This window comes from Otolemur garnettii, unplaced genomic scaffold (genome assembly GCF_000181295.1).
Source record: "Otolemur garnettii isolate 467f Iridium unplaced genomic scaffold, OtoGar3 scaffold00031, whole genome shotgun sequence".
Taxonomy (NCBI): domain Eukaryota; kingdom Metazoa; phylum Chordata; class Mammalia; order Primates; family Galagidae; genus Otolemur; species Otolemur garnettii.
Window position 1 is genome coordinate 6467347 of NW_003852426.1, and position 21067 is coordinate 6488413.

Here is a 21067-nt window from a genome sequence, read left to right on the forward strand (position 1 = left end):
AGAACAGGATTAGTAAACAGATCGCTAGAATATGAGACAGGCCACACGCTGTGCTGTGAGAAAGGTACAAACCAATCGTGCTGGGCGTTCAGAAGAGTGAGGAGTCAGATTTAGCTGGCACTGTTTCCAGGGAGCTTTATAAGCTTGGAAGATGGGCACTCCTGGCATGGGAAGTGGCTCAGCACACTGTGGAGGTAGGAAGAAGAGAGAACAAAGGACTTCAAGAATTGTGTTTAAACCTCTAATAATCCTTAGCAGCGCAGCCTTCCATATAGTAGGTGCTCAATATATAAATCCTTTGCCCCCTCCTTGGGTTGGAGAGGGCAGAACCTTCAGGCCCAGCACTTAGTGATGTGTTTCTGCAGAAGGATGGGTAAGGAGAAAACGCAGCTCTTAAATAAATCAGGATTTGGGGCTAAAGAAAGAGAAGGGTCAGGTTCCAGGGGGAGATAGGGGTCATCTTCCTTCACCCTGCCTTTCTTCCGCCCTGCTGTCCACACCCACCCACCAGTGTCCAGGCTCTCCCTGCTCCTGGCGTTCTGCCAGGGGTTTCCCAAGCTGTCCAAAAGGGCTGGGCTTGGTTGCCAGCCCTGGGAATCCCTGGAGTCTCCATGCTCTAGGCTTCTGTAAAGGGTCAGGGAAGGGGGTTGAGGAAAGGGGAGGCTCTTCTTGGGGATGCTTGAATTGGCCCCCTCAACACGGGCCTCCATTGTCACATGAGTGTTCCAGGTCTTGCAAGTCTGGACCTGTCATGCTCCCAAGTTCCTCCTTCTGACTCCTAGACTGAGTGCTTTGGGGACCTGGGCTGCGACCTCTTCCTCCTCGAACTCCCAACAGTTGTTGTCCCTCCACCCCAACTATGCAAATCCAGGCCCCAGGCAAGCCTAGGGTTCCAAACCAGGAGGCAGACGGAGGGTGGATAGGTCTGGGTGCTACCAAGCCGGGTTAGTAGGCAGGGCTGCAGAGGCTCCCTTCGGCCGGGGCGCGCATCCCTGATGTTGCGCTGCAGACCCTGCCCCAGCGCACACTTGTAGGACTGCAGCAGTCAGGAGGCTGCTACAGCGGGGAGGCTGCGCGCCGAGCGCAAGCCGCGAGCACAAACAGGGCGAGGAGGCTGGTGTGAGCGCCTGGGCTCGCTGCCAGCGCGCTGGGGCTGGAACACAATGTCCCGAGCGGGCGGGCGGGCGAGCGCGAGCGAGAACAGCCTGACTCAGCAGCTGGGTAAGTGGGTGTGCTCGCTCACCAGATCAACCGCTTTTGCAGCCTGCGGTCAGCGACGACCTGACGCTCGGAGGCTCCGTGCAACGGGAGGGGCGAACGCACCGCCAGCTCCTCGGCTCTCGCCCCAGCCTGCCGCGCGGTACCTCCACGTGGCCCATTCGCACATCCCTCTGCCCTCTCACCCTTCCATTAAAGCGGCTCCCAGCCCCCAGCCTGAGGAGAGCAGGCTCTGCCCACTTGAGAGACGCATTCTTCTCACTCCACCTGACAGGTGTGGCCGGGCACACAGCTGCTATGTACACGTGACATTTCCTCCAAACCTCACAACTCTAGGACATCTCTGGAGGTCTTAGGATGGAAGATGCCACTCTTAGTTGCAGACAGAGATAGGAGTTTGTTCTGGAGTGGTGATGGAGGGGGGGGCAGCAGTTAGGTAGTAGGGGAAGATAATCTCAGGAGAAGTGGGTTATAGGGCAAGAAGATCTCTCATATCTCTGTCCTTAGCTGACCTAGAGTTCAGAGTCTCTTCCTGTCTCCTCCCCTCAAAACCACTAGGCCCCTGAAGATTTCCTCCTCTGAGGCAGGGAGATGCAGATGGTGTGGTGCTTTGAAGCCTGAGACCCTGCTTTTTTGCCTTACCCACCCTCCCACCTGAAGCCACAGCAAAGACCCATGAATCCTGCCACTGAGCCACAAAGTTCCTCCTTCTCCCCCAGGGCCTGCTGTCTACTGGGGTCTGGCGGGTCTGTAAGGATGACAGAAACCCAGATCATGGCTCTTCCTGCAGGCAGGGACCTGTTTTATGCCCTAGCCTCCTGTGGTATCTGCAAGGTGCCCTGAGGGACACTCTGTGCCTGGAGAGTGCCAGGGCAGGCAGGGAGGGGCTCGGTCCTCTGCGGTTCAGTTCTGGGAACAGCCCTGGCAGGCAGCACAGGCCTGGGCTCCAGGGCCTTTGAGGGTGGGGCTGATGGAGGGACCCCAGGCTGCTGAAGTACCTTCTCTGGGCCTCACTGGCCAAAGCCCATCTGATGGCATCTCTGGCACCCTTTGTGGCCAAAGGTGAGGAAAAGTATGAACACAGGCCTGGGCTATGGACCACTTTCCCACACAGGCTGTCATACAGCTACATCCGCCCTGTATCCCAGTCTGGAGGCACCTTCACTGCCATCTACTCCTACCTTCTACCTGATGCATGAAATTATGAAATCTGTCCATGATATCCCAGGCCAGTGACTGCTCTGAAGCTGTGACAGAGACACTCTCTCAAGAAGGCATCCCACTGCCCTCTAGACTTACCTGTCTCCAAGTTCAGTCACCTAAAGGACCCTTGCCTTTACATGTGCTAGAAGTGACTGAGTTTGTCTTTATGACCCACACCCAGCCCCTCCTCCCCACTGCCCACCTTGATCCTCCCAGTCCCTGAAATTCACTATGAAGGTGGATTTTTAACTACTTTCTCTCCTTCATCATCCTATATCCTACATGTTACAAAATTCTGCAATTCTTCCATTCCTTGCTTTTATTTCAAAATGTATTGATATTTTCATTACTTTGCTCATTCACTCCTTCATCTCCAGCCCCACGGATTCCACCTTTGGCCCAAATTCCCACAGCAGCTGCCACACTGTCCTTTCTGACTCAGATTTTCCTTCCTCCTACACACCCTACTGGAATAATCTTTCTCAAACATCATTTATTGTGTATGTTATCAACATACGACTCCTCAGCCAACACACTGGATATACCAGCTACTAATCTGTGTGTTCTGTAGGAAGGGACCTGAATTTCTTCATAGAAATGAAGAAATGGCCAGACCACAGAGTCTAGCACAGTGCCTGCTGCACAGCAGGAGGGCAGTAATGTTCCTCAATTGACCTAGCCATTTGGTGGTGGTCCTTTCTTACCCAATTCTTTCTCCTGACTTGGTCTCACTATTCCTATCAAGCCTATTGGCTTAATGATGCTCACTTGGGCCCTTTTTGTTTTGAAGACCCATTATCTTTCATTTCCCCCAAAGTCTTCAGAGGGGAATGGGGAGGGGGGAAGCTGATATCCAAGTTAACATAAGGGAGTTTGTGCCAAAACACCAGCTCCAAAGACCTGAGTGCAGAGTGGAATGAGTGCAGCTGCCTGCTCAGAGTCTCTGCTCCACTAAAACCAGGGGACAGGGTAGAACACAGAAAGGAGAGTGGTGAACCAGTGGCTTTAAAGTTTACAGAGGGATCTTCTTGCTGTTCAGAGATTCCTAGCCTAGCTGTGGGTCCCTGTGCTGTCTGTTCTCTTACTTGGCACTACATCTCTCTCTCTCTCATCTCCCTCTCTCTCACACACACACACACACACACAGTGGTCCTAGCCTCATCACCACTTCATGACCCAGCTCACAATCTCCTGCAGGAAGGCTCTGATAATTTCCATCCCACTGTGATCCTTTTGTCATCTTCCCTCAAAGCTTTATAAACTACCTTCAGTCTTTTCTATATTTTATTACTTAGTTATGACCCTATAGTACTTTAACCCTCTCCCCATAGGTTATTAGCTCTTTCATAGCAGGGGCAGAGCCTTTTATTTATTTGATATTATCTATTTATTTTGAGAAGTAGGATTGAGGTACTTTGAAGGCCCAGACAGACTTGGATTTTGATTCCAACAGTTAACTGTTTAACTTTGGATAGTCTCCTTATTAACAGTTCTGAGCCAGTTTCTTTATCCCTGCACTGGGTTAAAGGTCTTCTTTAACTACCCCCCAGACTGGGATATTTTAAGCTAGAAAGGGACACCAGGGCCGGGAGTGATGGCTCATGCCGGTAATCTTAGCACTCTGGAAGGTCGAGATGAGTGGATTGAGCTCACAGGTTGGAGACCAACCTGAGCAAGAGCAAGACCCAGTCTCTAAAAATAGCCGGGCGTTGTGGTGGGCACCTGTAGTCCCAGGTACTCGGGAGGCTGAGGAAAGAGGATCGCTTGAGCCCAAGAGTTTGAGGTTGTTGTGAGCTATGACGCCACAGCACTCTACTGAAGGCGACAAAGTGAGACTGTCTCATAAAAAAAAAGGGACACTACTAAAAATTACACCAGTTCCAGGGATGTAACCGGGAGGCATGGCGACTTTATCCTAGTTCACAATTACTGGCAAACACTGTAATCAAGTACCTAAGCATGGAGCCAAACATAGTTAAAACTCATTCAATGTCTGTTGAATGAACAAGCAAACAGAAGCTGTGCCTCAGTGTCTTGAACATCAGTGAGTGAAGAAGCAAAAATTGAAAAGCCCGCCCCCGCCGCGCTTCCACCCCTACCCCATGCCGGAGCATCCGGCAGCCTCTACTCCCTGAGGTCTGTCCTTCAACAGCCATTGCCCCGCCCCCGGTTGCCTTGGAAGCAGGGACGTTACGCGTAGGGCGTGGCCTCTCTCCATCCTCTCTGGAAGCTGTGCGCCCCTCCTTGTTGGAACCTGAGGGGAGGATGAGATTGAAGGCTAAGAACCTGCCCGCCCCCGCCGGGCTGGAGCTAGCTGCAGGCTCATGGCTGCCCCCTCGGGGGCACGGCTTGGTAGAGTGCAGGCACCCCACCTTCAGCCGGGTGAACTCGCGGGGGCTCCGAAGAGAGCCAGCCTCCGTAGCTGTGAGCGGTCTCCACCCCTCCACCCGCGACGGGTTAGAGTATCCTGAGAACTCGGGCCTAAAGCTCAGCCCAGACCCACCCCTTTCCGGGCCGCTCGGGCTCGCTCCGCATCCTGGGGGGCGGGCGGGAAGGGTGGGAGTCCCAGGAGGCGCGCAGGCGCCGCTGGGCGCGGGAGGGAAAGAGTTAAACTAGGTGCCGGCGCCGGGCGGGGCGGGCGTGGGGGAGGGGAGCGAAGAGAAAGTGAGAGCGGGGGCGGAGGGGGGGACGGGAGCGAAAGAACATCCTGTGCCCGTCGCCGGATGCGCGCGGGGGGAGGAGGTAGCCCGGGGAGGGAGAGCTAGATGGGGGGAGGCCCGCGGCGGGGAAAGGCGCCGCCTCCGCCCCCCGCCGTCCCCCTCCCCTGGGAGCGTTAGCCCCCTGGATTCCCGGTGCTTTTGCCCAGCTTCCTTCGCCCGAGTAGTGAGCTACCCCAAGGCCCCAGAACCTGGTTCCCGGGCCGGGGTAAGCTGGAGAGGGAATGATCTCGGAGAGTGAGGGATCCACGTCAGGGCAGGGGCGGCCCCGGCCTTTCATCTCTCGGCTGTCTGGCTTTCTGCCGCGGAAGCCCGCGCGTGTTGAGCGTCCCTTGTGCACCCAGAGTAACAACACGTTCTCTCAGTCACTCCTGACAGCAGCACTTCCAGGTAGTACATAGGTATTAATGGACTCTGGAGGAGGAAACAGACTTAGATTATGAAATCTGTTCAAACTCCCAACTGCTGGGTTTGAACCCCATCCGGTCGGACTGCAAAGAGTTTTTCACTGGAGTATGGAGAAGCCTAATCTCCCTTCCCCCTCTGTGCACACAATTGCTGGGCGGCTGCAGAGTCAACCTGGTAATGGCCTAGCAGGGTGTCTTCCTTGCAGGGTCCCCAACTGCATCTGGCTGGAGCTTATCTCTTTAACTGCTAAAGTGCCCACTGCCAGGGTGCTGGTAGAAAGAATAAGTAGCCTTAGACTTCACAGGCGGTTAGATAGTTTTTAGGAATCAAGTAGCTCAGGGAGAATTGGCTGAGGGGATAGTGCTCCGGATTTCAGACAGGGTTCTGAAGTTCTTCAGAGCAGTTAAGTGGGTTACAGGAATGGGGATTGATTAGCCTTAAGAACAGGGTAAGAGGTAGAAGAGTGGAAGGGACTGATTAATGTACTTTTGAAGGCATGGAGGCCCAGCATCTGTGTTCTCTCTGGCTGTCCACAGCCAACATTTTTGTCCAGGTGAAACCTGCTTATAATAATTATGATTATAGTTAACATTTGTTGAACTCTGTGTGCTGGGCACTGCTTCGAGTGCTTTATTTAATCCTCACAGCACCACAAAGTAAGTTTTACTAGTGCTATTTTTCAGATGGGAAAAGTGAAGCACAAAGAGATCACTAAGCTCAGTCAGTGACTGAACTGGTTTTGAACCCTGGTAGTCTGTCTAGAACAGTGGTTCTCAACCTTTCTAATGCTGTGACCCTTTAATACAGTTCCTCATGTTGTGGTGACCCCTAACCATAAAATTATTTTTGTTGCTACTTCATAACTAATTTTGCTACTGTTACGAATTGTAATGTAAATATCTGATATGCAGGGTAGTCTTAGGTGACCCCTGTGAAAGGTCGTTCGACCCCCAAAGGGGTCAATGACCCATAGGTTGAAAACCACTAGTCTAGAATCAGCACTCATCCACTGAAGTACACTGCACTTAAAACAATGAGAACTTCAGCCTTGAAGGCAAAAAGCTGGAACAGCTCAGCCCCCATAACACAGTGGTTATGGCACCAGCAACATACCCCAAAGTTGGTGGGTTTGAACCCAGCCTGGGCCAACTAACCAACAGTGACAACTGCAACAAAAAGTAGCAGGGCGTTGTGGTGGGTGCCTGTAGTCCCAGCTACTTGGGAGGCTGAGGCAGGAGAATCGCTTAAGTCCAAGAATTGAGCTGTGACACCACAGTACTCCACCGAGGGTGACATAGTAAAACTCTGTCTCAGAAAAAAAAAGGCTGGAACAGATAGCAAAGAGGTATGTGGTTGGGCAGCCCATGTACTTTTCCTTGGTGAGGGCAGGTGCCTGGCTGTGTGCATACTGACTCTAGACTTCTTTCTAGCCAATGGTTCCAGATTTCTGGATTTGACAGAAAAACAAACCAAGAAAATAAGTGAAAGCCAGGTTCCCATAAAGAGTTGTAGCTATTAATTTATCTTCCCTAAGAATGTTTGAGACATACCATGTATTATCACTGTCGTTTTATTTTTAAAAAATTTAATTCTCTTCAAAATAGACATGACATCTGAATTGAAAACAGTTATTCCCAAGGATAATCATTGACTTTCTACTAACAAATAGATGTTCCTCTGTCCTCTGTCTTAATTGTTTTGTTGTGTTGTTATCTAGTGAAAATGTCACCCTAGAGATGACTCTGCCTCTGATTCCTCTGAATTGCTTGAAGATAGAACCAGAAGAACTGGGCTTTTGATGTAGTAGGGGGAAGTTAGGTTGCAGCCAAGAAAGAACTGTCTTTGGAGGTCTTTAAGAACAGGTGAGCAGCACATTTGCTTAGAATGTGAGGATTATAGAATCAGTCCATGGAATGGAAGGGCTGGTGACTCTGGGTCCCACTGTGCAGAAGGGCAAAGCAGGAACATTGTCTGAGGAAATTAGTCTCAGATCCCCCAAAGCAGTCTTGGAACCTGAAATGACAGTTCCCATCAGGCAGCCATTTTCTACTCAGAGTTCATGGGTTGTGAGGGGTAGTGGCATGGCAAGAGAGAAGCTGTGTGGGAGCCCATGCAGTCACTCACATCAGGGGGCTGAATAGACTGCCAGGAATGACCCTAGAGGAGGGCTGAGGGTGGAAGAAAGGATGGGAAGAGAATGACCACCCAGGAATGTTGCTTGTTCCCTGCCTGCCACCTAGGGTGTGATGGGCCAAGCAAGGCTCTGAGTGGGCAGGCCTGGCTGGCCACAGCATCACTGCAAATACTGTTTCCTTGTTTCCCCACTTCCCTCCAGCCCAGGTGCAACCCAGGACCCAGAGCCTTCTGTCCCCAGAGGTACTCAAAGGCAGGTAGGTGAAGCTCTATTCTGGTTCAGCTATGCTCAGCCCTGGTTCTGGGCCTGCCCCTAGCTTGGGGCTTGTGATTTCACTGTTCTGGTGCAAAGAGTGGGTTCAGGTCATGTGGGGAGGAGAGAAGGGTCTGGTCTTACCTGCCTCATCCTAGTGGTGGAGCTCAAGGCTTCCAAAGATGGGCTCCCATACCCTGGGGTGGTGACATTTTTCATCTCCAGAGGGAGTCTCAAGCCTCATCCCACTTGTGGGGCGGCTGAGAGGTGGTGCTCCCAGATTTAGACCCACCATGGCTGAAAGGCATGTACTCATATTTCAGTCTTGGGGTTTTATAATGGTAAGTCTTCAGGTTACAAATGCAGAAGCTAAGACCCAGGCAAGAGCAATCCTATTTTCTTTCAGGATCACTCTGCTTAGATGGGCCTGGAGCCCCAGTAGACTCTGTCATCATTCTGCCCCCAGGTCCTCAATGACAGAACATGGCTCAAGCACTCACCAAGTGCAGGATTCTGTACCAGATGCTAGAGATGTAAAACAACTGCCCTCAAGAGCTTTTGTCAAACAAGTAACCTCCAGAGCAATGTGCAGATGCTGAAAAGTGGTGGATTTGTCTCCAGACTCGCATACTTTATAAGATGCTCCCCTCCTTTTCATCTTCCTTGGGGAGCAGGGAGCCCTGCCTGAAGAACAAGGCCCACATGTAAATCTATGGTGGAAAGATCACAGATAGGAGGACAAGAGAAGAGCTGCCAGTGGGCATACCCGAAACACCCTTTCTCAAAAGGCTCCAGCCCAGAACTAACTTCTGCTGCCCTCTAATGGGGGAGAGGCCTGCTGGAGCCCCACCAACCTGGCTCCCCTAAAGATATGGGGGGTGTGCCCCCTGCCTTTTTAATTCTCCTGAGGTCTCATGCTGCTGTTCCTGCAGGCTCTAAAACTCAACTTTCTCTTTTTTGAAGGATCCCTGACTATCTAATTTCCTGACCTCCATATTTCATCTCATGGTCTCCTCAGTTTCCTTTGTTGCTTGGGTTCTGATTCTGGTACCCTGGTTCCTGGCCCTGCCAAAGTTCTGGTTCCGGAAGGCTCCTCTCAGGTACCTTGGGCCTACCTCCCACCTGGGCACAAGGCAAAGCTGAAGACATGGGCAAGAGCATCCCCCAATACCTGAAGGAACTGGACATCCGCAAAAGTGTAGTGAGCCTGGCTACGGGCGCTGGGGCCATCTACCTGCTCTACAAGGCCATCAAGGCCGGCATAAAATGCCAACCACCCCTCTGTAGCAACTCACCCATCTGTATCGCCCGTGAGTGTCCAGTCCCTGGGGAGAGGGCTCTGCCCCAGGAGGCACCTGCTCCCGAGGCCTCTGATGTGGGCGGGCCCAAAGGTGACTCCTCCAAGTTCCTCTTTCCTTCCTTTTCTCTTCATTTTCCTCAAGCCCACCCTGCAGTGCCCTAGGCAAGGCCCTGCTAGAGATACTGGTTCAGGGTCCCTGGATCTCATTCAAAAGGATACTCAGACTCATGTGGCAAGTCTCCAAATACCACATTTACGCCGGCTCCCAGGATTCCACTTCTTGGAAACTTGGCATCAGCAGCTCCCCCATCCCTTTCCTGCCCCAGGAAGTGGAGACTTTAAGGAAAGGGAAAATTGGAGGACCTACATGCCCAGAGCTTCCATTAAGCCTGTATGTTTCTTTTGTGCATGTGGGGGAAAGCTGCCCCTTCTGCAAGACTCTTTGTTGCCATCTGCTGGAAGATCATTACTATATACTTGTTTTAGTGAAACACTAATTGTTAGTGCCATATTCTGGAAAATTATTACAGTAAATAGACAAATTTATGACTATATGCTATGGACAATATAAAATTAGATGTGGTGCCTGTGTGCAGTACATGCCTCATTCAGTTGTATGTGGTGGTCCTGCATATACTGAGAAGGCTTCTTTTCAAAAGAGGCAAGGCAGCATTGTCCCCAGGTCCCTGCCCCTGCTTCCCAACCCCATTCTTTCATTACTTCTGAGTCTACAGCCTGAACTGGGCTGGGTGGCTGTCTAGGCCTGGCAATCGAGCGAGAGCGGCACGGGCGGGACTCAGGTGAGCTCCGGAGGCTCCTCAACTCTTTGGAGTGCAAACAGGATGAGTACGCCAAGAGCATGATCCTGCACAGCATCACTCGCTGTGTGTACTTGCTGGAGGCTGAGGTGAGGGAAGGGAAGCAGGAGGCCCCTCCTAGCCAACCTGGTCCCTGGGGGTTATAGCCAATTCCTGTCCCTGGCCTGGCCAGACAGTGTCCTGGGACCTGTCTCTCTTTGGCTGATGGTGGGAAGGGTGTATTGAGGGGTTGTGACATGGGAGGCCAGTGGGCCCAGGACTCCCGCTTTTCCTGCCTCTTCTGTCTATCCCCACATACTCCAGGCCTCTGCTTGTACTACCGATGACATCAGTTTAATAGGCTACATGCTGGATGACAAGGACAACAGTGTCAAAATCCAAGCTCTGAATACACTTAAAGCTTTTTCTGGCATCAGAAAATTCAGGCTCAAAATCCAGGTGAGTGCAGGGCCCAGTGGTGGGGCAGAGCACACAGATGGATGTCCATAGAACTTGAGTCCTTGAATTGGCACAGGATTAGCGCTCATGTTCCAGAAGTTTGTTTGGATCTTAGTTTGTAACCTAGAAATAAATAGGGAGATAGTAGTCTAATTCCCAGCAGAGTCATGAAGGCCTTTGACTCTCAGGAGGAAACTGGACCTAGGGTGGTACCTCTGAACCTCAAAGAATGATCCCCCAAGGATCTTTCTGACACCAACCAATTATCAGTGCCAGCTGAGTATCCACCCATTTGGTTCTGACATTAACTATCCATGGTCAGCATAGACCCCACAGGGTAAGTCTTGTGGGACCGTGCCCACTTAAGATGCCAGTAGCAAATCTGACTTCGGACAGCAGCTATGAATTCAGGGATTCCTACAACTGCCTTGCTAACATGACTGACATAACTCAGAAAGATACTTTACATTTACCAATTTATTATAAAGGACACAAATCAGGAATAGCCAGATGAATTGGGCAAGGGATGGGGGAAAGGGCACAGAGCTTCCAGGCCCTCTCTGTGCACACACTCCCCCCCCAATCTCCTGGAAGCTTTCTGAATCTCATTGGCTAGAGGTTTTTATGGTGATTTTGTCATGTAAGCAAGGTTGAATAAATCAGCCATTGGCGATTGATCTTAATTTCTAGCCCAGTGGTTCTCAACCTTCCTAATGCTGCAACCCTTTAATATAGTCCAAAGGGGTCACAACCCACGGGTTGAGAACCACGGTTCTAGCCCCTCTCCCTTCCCAAAGGTTAGGGGTTAAAAATCCCAAACTTTTCATCAGACCTTGGTCTTTCTGGTGACCAACTCCCACCCTGAAGCTACCTAAGGACCCTCCCAAGAGTCACCTCACTGGCATAAACTCTGGTGTGACCAAAAGGGTTAAGAATTAACAAGACACTACTATCAATCAGGACTTCTGAAGAGTTTTAGGAGCTCTGTTCCTGGAATGACAAAGATTTAAAAATATATTATTATACCACATCCCTAATGCCTGTGTTGGTTAGAGGCTGGTGGCTGGACCACAGATGATTTCACCACCACCCTGTAGGAGAAATGTTAAATCACTAGATGTCACTTCTCATATTTCCTACTATAATACTCCCAGACTCACCTGTTTCTATGCCTGTCCTCCTTGCTTTTCTGCTGGTGCCAGGAGAACATGGCTTTCTCCCTGTCTCTGGACAGTGCTAGTCTCAGTCCTGCACCCTGTCCCTCTTATTGCTTATTCCCTCTGTTGCAGGTACCCTCCCAGGCTCCTTCCTGTCAGCTCCAATACCTCCCATTTTATAAGGAACACCAGGAAAACTTTTTCCTTGACCTAGTCTCACCCTAGACAAATGTCTATTTCTCTCAAATTAAAAAAGTAAAATATCTGTTTGGCATGGTGGTTCATGCCTATAATCCTAGCACTCTGGGAGGTCAGAGCAGGAGGATCTCAAGCTCTGGAGTTTAAGATCAGTCTGAGCTACAGTGAGACCCTGTAAAATAGAAGAAATTAGCTGGGTGTTGTGGCAGACGCCTGTAGTCCCAGCTACTCAGGAGGCTGAGGCAGAAGGATCATGAAACTTAGGAGTTTGAGGTTGCTGTGAGCTATAGTAACACCGTAGCACTCCAGCCTGGGCAACAGAGTACAACTCAATCTCAATTTAAAAAAAAAAGGAAGGTGGGCCTGTGGCTCAAGCGACTAAGGTGCCAGCCATGTATACCTGAACTGACAAGTTTGAATCCAGCCCTGGCCTACCAAACAACAATGATGGCTGCAACCAAAAATAGCCAGGTGTTGTGGTGGGCACCTGTGGTCTCAGCTACTTGGGAGGCTGAGGCAAGAGAGTCGCTTAAGTCCAGGAGTTGGAGGTTGTTGTGAGCTATGATGCCATGGCACTCTACCCAAAGTGACAGCTTGAGGCTTTGTCTCAAAAAAAAAATACCTAAAAGAAATATATATATGTAAAGTAGAAAGAATAGCAATAAAATAAAACATGGATCACCAGACCCAGGCAAAGATACAAATACCCCCAGGTAGCCCCCCTCACCAATCTTAACCACCTCCCCCACCAGAGGCCATTTTTGCCCTGCATTTTGTTTATCAGTTATGGGATTTTCTTTGTAGTTTTTCCACATAATGTCCCTGTATATTCTTTGTAGTTTTACCACATATGTCCCTGTATATTCTAGCAGGGCCAGGCAGATAACAAATAGGTTAATGTAGCCTGGGATGTTTTAAGTGTATCTGGGAGTAGGTGGTTTGTATTTTGCGGTTTGCTTTTTTTCCTCCAACATTTCACCTTACTGGGCAACTCTTTCCTTTTTTTTCACTGTTCCATAGTATTTTGTTTTATGAATAGTACACCATTGGCCCATTGGTAGGCATTTGTGTTGTTTCCAGGTGCTTGCTGCACCCACTCCATGCTGTAAACATTGTTGGGTACATCTGCCTCATGTACCTGGGAGAGTTCCTGTAGGGTGGGTGTGCAGGAGTGGGATGGCTTGGTCAAAGGGTATTGCCCAACTTTTCCAGAAGGGTTGTACCAATCTACCCCCCACCCCTGCATGAGTGTTCCTGCTGTGTTGTACTCTCACCAACACTTGATAACGTCTCACTTTTAAATTTTTTGCAAATTTTTCCCCTCATTTTTGGGGGGAGAAGTTTCTTTATATGTGCCCCCAAAATATGTACAACTATGATATATCAATTAGAAAACACACACAAAAATAAAAAGAGATTGAACCGCTGGGTGTGGTAGCTCATGCCTGTAATCCTAGCACTCTGGGAGGTTCAAGAAGGTGGTTTGCTTGAGCTCAGGAGTTCCAGAACAGCCTGAACAAGAGCAAGACCCTGTCTCTAAAAATAGAGGCATTGTGGTGGGCGTCTATAGTCCCCACTACTCGGGAAGTAAGGAAAGCGGATCCTTTGAGCCCAAGAGTTTGAGGTTGCTGTGAGCTATGACCCATGGCACTCTACCAAGGGTGACAAAGTAAGACTGTCTCAGAAAACAAACAAAAACAGATTGAGAAACAAAGAGTCTCTAGATCTCCACTCGCTGGTGGCTCCCTCAGCTCTGTTTCTCTAAAGCTGTGATTCTCAAGTATGTCAGAACAGCTTGAAAAGCTGGTTAAAAGCAGAAGTTTAGGCCCATAGCTCGGTGGGTAGGGCGCCGGCCACATACACCCAGGTTGGCAGGTTCAAACCTGGCCTAGGCCAGCTAAAACAACAATTACAACCAGAAAATAGCCAGGCGTTGTGGCAGGTGCCAGTAGTCCCAGCTACTTGGGAGGCTGACGCAAGAGAATTGCTTGAGCCCAAGAGTTTGAGGTTGCTGTGAGTTGTGATGCCACAGCACTCTACCCAGGCCGACAGCTTGAGACTGTCTCAAAAAGAAACAACAGACTGTCTCAAAAAGAAACAATAACAGTGTGGCGTCTATGTCTCAAGGAATGGGGCCCTGGCCCCATATATCAGGGGTGGTGAGTTCAAGCCTAACCCCGGCCAAAAACTGCAAATAAAGAAACAACCCAGAAATTTGGGGGCCCATACCTAGGGTGTTTAGTTCAACTGGGGAGCAGTATTTCTCACAAGTCCCCCAGAGAATTCTGATACAGGTGGCCTGACGTTCACTATTTGTTTGTTCCAGTGTCTGTACCCTGAGGACCTGACCCCTGTTTTCTTTCCAGGTTAAAAGTAGTTACTCCCTGATCTCAGTTTCCATCCAGATGTGCTCTTCTGGATCTCTGAAGCCTGAGGGCTCCCCTCACGTCTTCCCCATGGCCAGCTGCTACTGGACGTATCCACTGACCCAACATATCCTAAGGGGAGCTCACATCATTTCCCTTAGTCATACTGTACTCTCCAGAGGTCTTTAGTCTCATCAGCCCTCTGTCCTTTGGCCTCGAGGCTCTCAGCACAGTGTGTGATTGGTGGTGGGTTACACCTCCCTGCCTTAACCCAGCCACTTACACTGGGTGCTTTATATTCTTCCATGCCCTGGCCCTGCCACCTGCTGCTCCCTGTTCCTGAAATGCAGCCCCAGACTTGCTGAATCTAACCTTCAGTTCTCAGCAAACAGTGAAGGGTGGGGGAAAGAAGAGCAGGGTACTAATAGGATGCCAACTTCCCCTCCAGGATTCTGGTTTATTTCTTCCCTGGTCCACTTACGGTACAGCTTATGAGGTTACCTGTCTTTGGTAATACCTGTAGGTCCAAGCACATTGCATCTCAGAACCCAAGATCCCTTCATTCATTGAACAAAAGTATATTGATCACTTGCCTTATGCCAACATGCTATTCTAGGTACTAGAGAGAAAGCAGTAAATAGAACAGGAAAGATTCCTGTCCTCGTAAGATTTATATTCCAACAGGATGAAGGAGGCAGTGCACAAATAAGTAAAATATGTAGTGTATTTCATGTGGTGCTACAGAGAAAAAGAAGAGAAGAAATGGGCAGGGTGGGGCAGTTTTGAGGAAGAAAATCTTCTGGGACCTTGAACTTGGCAAATTGTTTATGGCACCAAAAGCACGATTATGTTAAGAGGATGAAAAGACAAACTGCAGACTGGGAGAAAATACTTGCAAACCATGTATATGATAAAGGGCTTGTCTGTCTTACAGTATAAAGTGCTCTCAAAATTCAGTATTAAAGAAAACATGGAATCTAGTTAGGGAATTAGCAAAAGACATGAAGAAATAAAAAAGTACATGGATTGCAAATAAGCACTGGAAAATATATTTAATATCACTAGTCATTAGGAAAAGGCAAATTGAGTCGGCAGTCAGATATTACTATGTGCTAGTAGAAGATCTAATGAAAATTAGTAAAAATACCAAATGCTGGCAAAGAGGCAGAGAAACACTTCTTTCATACGTTGCTAGTGGGAATGTAAAATGGTACAGCAGCCACTCTGGAAAATAGTCTGGTAGTCTCTTTCAAAACTAAATAGACATTTACCCCTGGTGATTATCCTAGAAAAATGAAAACCTTCATTTGCATAAAAACTTGTACTCCTTTGTTCATAGCAACCTTATTTATAATAGCCCCAAACTGGAAACAACCAGTCTCAACAGGTGAATGGGTAAACACACTGTGGTGCCTCCATCTAATGCTACTGGTTAGTAATAAAAGGAATGAAATTCTGATGCACACAAAAGCTTGGGTAGATCCCAAGGGTGTTTTCACATGTTGAGTGAAAAAAGCCAATCACAAAAGTTCACATAATGTATGATTCCATTTATATAACATTCTCAAAATGGGAAACATTACAGATAGAAAACAGGTTAGTGGTTTCCTGGGGTTTTAGGCTGGGGGAGTAGGTGGGAGTGACCATAAAGGTGTCCCATGATGGAAATCTTTGGGGTGGTGGGCAAGTTCTGAGGGATCTTAGTGGTGGTGATACCCATCCGTGGGTGTGATAAAATGACATAGAACTATGCACACTTATCAACAGCAGTTTCCTAGTCTTGCTATTATGCTCTGGTTGTATAAGATGTAACCACTGAGGGAATCTGGGGGAAGAGCACAAGGGACCTCTCTGTGTTATTTTTGCAACTTCCTGGGAATTTATAATTATCTCAAAATAGAAAGTTTACATAGGAAAGGTGTTTTACATGTGGCAATGCTATGAAGAAAAGAAGGCTAGGGAAGGCTAGAATGAGGGTGGTTGGGAAAAACCTCCCTGAGAAAGCAACATGTAAGCAAAGACTTGCAAGAGGTAAGGGTGAGTTGCCAGTCTCTGGAAGAAGAGTGTTCTGCACAGAGGGAACAGCCTGTGCAAACCTTGAGACAGGTGTGTACCAGGCATATTCCAGGAATAACTGAGGAGACCATTGTGGGAACCACAGGGGCAAAGGAGAGGAGATGAGATCAAATAAGCAGGGGGGAGAAGGGACAGATCCTAGGGGACAATGTGCCACCATAAGGACCTTAACTTTCACCCTGAATGAAATGGGGGCTCTTGAGCAGAGGAGTAACATGTCTAACATGTTAAATGAGTGGGTGTGGATGGAAACAGGGAGACAGGAGGCTAGTGCGGAAATCCAGGTGAGAGATGATGGTGGCTCAGAAGAGAGCAGTAGAAGCGGGAGTGGTGAGAAGTGGCTTGATTTTTAATAGACATTAAAGAACAGGATTTTCTGAAGGGTAGGAAAAGAGGTGGGAAAGAAAGGAGTCAAGAATACCACAGAATTTAGGCCTGAGCAACTGGAAGAAAGGCATAACCGTATCTGAGACAGGGAAGGCTGTGGAAGAAGCATTTAGATCTTCAGGGAGAAAAGTGGAGTTGGCAGCTGAACATTTGAGTCTGGAGTTCAGGGAGAGGCTTGAGCTGAAGACTTAAACTTGAAAGTCTTCAGCATGTGGACAGTATTTAATGCTGTGAGTCTGGGTGATATCCCTAAGGGAATGATGGAGGTAGAGAAGTGCAGTTTGGCAGAACTAGGGAGGAAGTCTGTGAAAGAGAAGCCAAGTGAAGGGAGACTTTTAAAGGCATGGGAATGGTCAATGAGGTCAAATGATGTTGAGAATTCAGCTAGGGAGAACTGTCTGTTGGGTTGGCCTGGGCATCATGGGTGGGGGTAGTGAGGAGTAAAGTCAGAGACTGGGACTGTGGTGGGGATCCCTGCATAAAAGCGACCCTTCTCTTCCCCCACCCTAGGAACTCTCCATCAAGGTATTGGAACTGATCTCCACCATCTGGGACACAGAGCTGCACATTGCGGGCCTCAGACTCCTCAACAACCTTCCACTGCCTGACTATGTGCATCCACAGCTGCGACGGGTGATGCCTGCCTTGATGGAGATTCTGCAGTCAGACTACATCTTGGCACAGGTGCCCGAGGACCACGACCAAGGCCCTGCCTTCCTGACCAGCCCCAGCATGGCACCCAGAGGGAGGAGGGCAAGTTTATGTCTTTCCCTACTCAGGCCCAGATTCACCTTCCTTCCCATGCTTTATTCTTCCTTCTATTCAGGTGCAAGCTGCACGACTGCTGAGCTACCTGGCACAGAAGAATGACCTTCTCTATGATATTCTCAACTGCAAGGTGAGAAAGAAACTGAAGAGGGGTTGATGCCAACTCAGAAATTGTCAAGGGAAGAATCATGGCTTATTCATACAGAATTAGCCTTGATGAATTGTCTTACTCTTCTTCCTACCTTTGCACTAAATGTATTGAAAACCATCCCTCGTTGGGTACAGTGGCTCATACCTGTTATCCCAGCTACTTGGGAGTTGAGGTGGGAGGATTGGTTGAGGCCAGGAGTTTAAGACCAGGCTAGGCAACATAGCAAGACCTTGTCTCTATGAAAAATTAAGAAATTAGGCAAGCATGATGGTATACAACTAGTCCCAGCTGCTTGGGAGGCTGAGGTGGGAGGATTGTTCGAGCCTAGGAGTTTGGGGATGCAGTATGCCATGACTGTGCCATTACATTCCAGCCTGGGTGACAGAGTGGAACCTTGTCTCTAAAAAAAGAGAGAGAAAGAAAACTATCGCCTCTTCTGTTCTCCCAATAGAATGAGGATTCATTTTTTTGAGAGGGAGATTCTCCCATGGGGGGCTTTATGAACTCCTAGATTTAGGAACATAGACAAAACGAAAGTTAATATAGTTTTTTTTTGGAGACAGAGTCTGACTTGTTGCCCTCAGTAGAGTGTCGTAGTGTCACAGCTCATAGCAACCTCAAACTCTTGGGCTCAAGCAATTCTCTTGTCTCAGCCTTCTGAGTAGGTAGGACTACAGGTGCTCACCACAATGCCCACCTCTTTTTTTAGAGACAGGGTCTTGCTTTTGCTTAGGCTTATCTCAAACCTGTGAGCTCAGGCAATCCACCTGCCTCGGCCTTCCAGAAAGCTAGGATTATAGGCATGAACCATTGCGCCCAGCCACAGATATTTTAATATTAGTGGAAAAATGACTTATGTAAAGAACATTATTAGGGATAAAAGGGATAATTATGTAATAGTCAGTGATTCGGTCTCCTCAAATGATAAAGCAACACTAAACCTAATAACATAGGCGTGGTGCTTGTAGCACAGTGGTTACAGCACTGGCCACATACACCCAGGCTGGTAGGTTCGAACCTGGCCTGGGCAGCTAAACAGTGACAACTGCAACAAAAAATAGCTGGGTGTTGTGGCGGGCGCCTATAGTCCCAGCTAGTTGGGAGGCTGAGGCAAGAGAATCGCTTAAGCCCAGGAGTTTGAGGTTGCTGTGAGCTGTGACGCCATAGAACTCTGCCTAGGGTGACATAGTGAGACTCTGTCTTAAAAAAAAAAAAACCCCAAACCTAATAACATAATCTCAGATTATATATATAGCAAAACTTGATGGAATTACAAAGAGTAACAAATCCACCACCCCCACAGTGGGAGACTTGAGAGATTTGAACTAGAATCTCAGCAGTCAATAGATAAGAAACTAAAACTAGTAAGGGTATCTTTGCTATAAATAACACAAATAAGCTTGAGCCATTACATTTACCTAGAATACTTTACAGTCATCAAGTGGACATTCAGCCAGGTATAGTAGTTCATGCCTGTAATCCGAAAGACAGGGGGCTAAGGTGGGAGATCACTTGAGCCCAGGGGTTTGAGACCAGTCTGGGCAGCATAGTGAGACCTCATCTCTAAAAAAAAAAAAAAATTAAATGAATATTATCTGGGGATAGTGACTTGTGCCTGTAGCCCTCACTACTCAGGAGGCTGAGATGGGAAGATCACTTAAGCCCAGGAGCAATAATGAAAGGAAAACTAAACTCCTATACCGTTGAGTCTAAAACTTAGGTATATTGAGGGAGTTGAGGTGTTAGGAGGATGGAAGAATAAACATTTTAAAACTTGCTTTTTTTACCATTCCCATCACAGGTGCACTCCAACTTCCTGAATCTGTTCCAGTCCACACACCCAGGGAGTCTCCTGTATGAAATACTGGTATTTGCTGAGAGGCTGAGTGAAGGCCAGAACGTAGCCCACTACCGTGCTGTGAACTGGCATTACAATGAACAGTCACTGCATGAAGCCCTCTTTGGGGAAGGGTCACGACTGGCAGACCGTCTGCTTGCCCTGGTCATCCACCCTGAGGAGGAAGTTCAGATCCAGGCCTGCAAGGTCATAGTCAGCCTGCAGTGCCCCCAGGACTTGGTAGCCCGGTCCTCTTGCCAGCCCAGTTCTTCCTACTTTAAAAACGGGGAATAAAATTAAGGAGAGCCAATAAATGAGTATGGGAGAGAAGCTTGAAGCTTCTTAAAGCTTGAGCTTGTGTCTGTGGTCTTCCAGGGCTGGGGGAGACTTCCTTCAGTATAACCTCTGCCCCAGAGCATGGCAGAGCATGGGTGTATCACCCCCAAACACATCCCCATTTCCATATTTGGGGGACTGACTCAACTCTTCTCTTTTCAAACCTGAATGTGGAGCCAGTGCTTTCAGGGGGTTGGACAAGGCAGGCTTGGGGACTAAAGCCAAATGTAATCAACAAGAGACAGGATCGCATTGGATTAGTCAGCGCAGGCTGGGTAATGCCACAGTGACAATCTCCACATCTCACTGGTTTAAAGATGGCAAAGGTTATTTCTCATTCACACCACATACCACATTGCAGGTCAATTAGAGGGTTGAAGGCTTCTACTCTGCGTCATCCTTACTCAGGGACTTGGGCCCAGGGAGGCTCCTTCTGTCTCTGCAACTTTTACAGAAGGAAAGGGGATGTGGCAGTGATAAATGGCTCTTAAATTCCTACCAAAATGACACTTACCACTTCTCACACTTCATTGGCCAAAGTGGGTAGGGAAGATCAGTCTTACCATGTGTCCAAGAAAGAACTGAAAAAATTTGGTGACAGCATTAATGACAGGGACCTGCAGGCATACTGGGTAGGAGTTGGATCTCTGGAGTCAGACTGCTAGATTCAAATCCCAGCTTTGTCACTAGCTGTGTGACCTTGAGGTAGCCATTAACTGTATTTGAGCTTTAGTCTTCTCATCTACAAAATGAATATAATAAAACCTTGCGAGGATGTTGGGAAAATATGAATTAATGAGAGTAAGGCGCAGTGTTCTGTATGCATTCCCAACGAGCAGCTATGAATTCTTCGTTAATAAGATGAAAGATTAGTACTGAAGACATCACTGGAGAGTGTCGAGTCCAATATCTCTCCAGTCTGTTCAGGTTACAGGCACCGAAACCTAGAGTCCTTTTTACAAAGCACCCTGAAATTCCACTGGAACTTAGCTTTGGAAACCAGAGTGATTATGTTATGTGTGTAACATAAAACCGTAATTGTGAAGTTTCTGAGAACAAGAAGAAAGACTGTCAAACAAAATATAGTCACCCACTTTGAGATTTTCCCATTCATTTGCATTTCCCATTTGTTCATTAGCTGTGTTATCTGTGAGTCCTTGATGGCAAACAAAAAGTAGTGGTTGCTAATGATTTAAGAACATGTTAGGAGAGAGAATGTTATTGGAACTATTCACAGTCTGTTACTGCTCAATCTAGGAAGTAGGGCATGGTCCTGCCATGGGACCCCAGCTTTTTATAGAAG

The 21067-nt window shown here is 48.4% G+C and overlaps 1 protein-coding gene across 1 annotated transcript; it reads left to right on the forward strand.

The window, feature by feature from the left end:
* Positions 1–7178: 7178 nt before the first annotated feature.
* ARMC12 (armadillo repeat containing 12) lies at positions 7179–19765 on the forward strand. Its single transcript, XM_003789134.3, has 8 exons — positions 7179–7408; positions 7882–7936; positions 8399–9323; positions 9994–10139; positions 10354–10488; positions 17183–17356; positions 17499–17570; positions 19393–19765. Exons 3-8 carry the CDS (start codon positions 9080–9082, stop codon positions 19720–19722), a joined length of 1101 nt encoding a protein of 366 aa, XP_003789182.1. The 5' UTR covers positions 7179–7408; positions 7882–7936; positions 8399–9079; the 3' UTR covers positions 19723–19765.
* Positions 19766–21067: the final 1302 nt, after the last annotated feature.

Bases quoted from the DNA above. Each gene is read 5' to 3' on its own strand.
- ARMC12 (XM_003789134.3), top strand. From the start codon at position 9,080: ATGGGCAAGAGCATCCCCCAATACCTGAAGGAACTGGACATCCGCAAA. The intron at 9,324-9,993 runs GTGACTCCTCCA...GTGGCTGTCTAG, and splicing joins TGATGTGGGCGGGCCCAAAG to GCCTGGCAATCGAGCGAGAG. The intron at 10,489-17,182 runs GTGAGTGCAGGG...CCCCCACCCTAG, and splicing joins AATTCAGGCTCAAAATCCAG to GAACTCTCCATCAAGGTATT.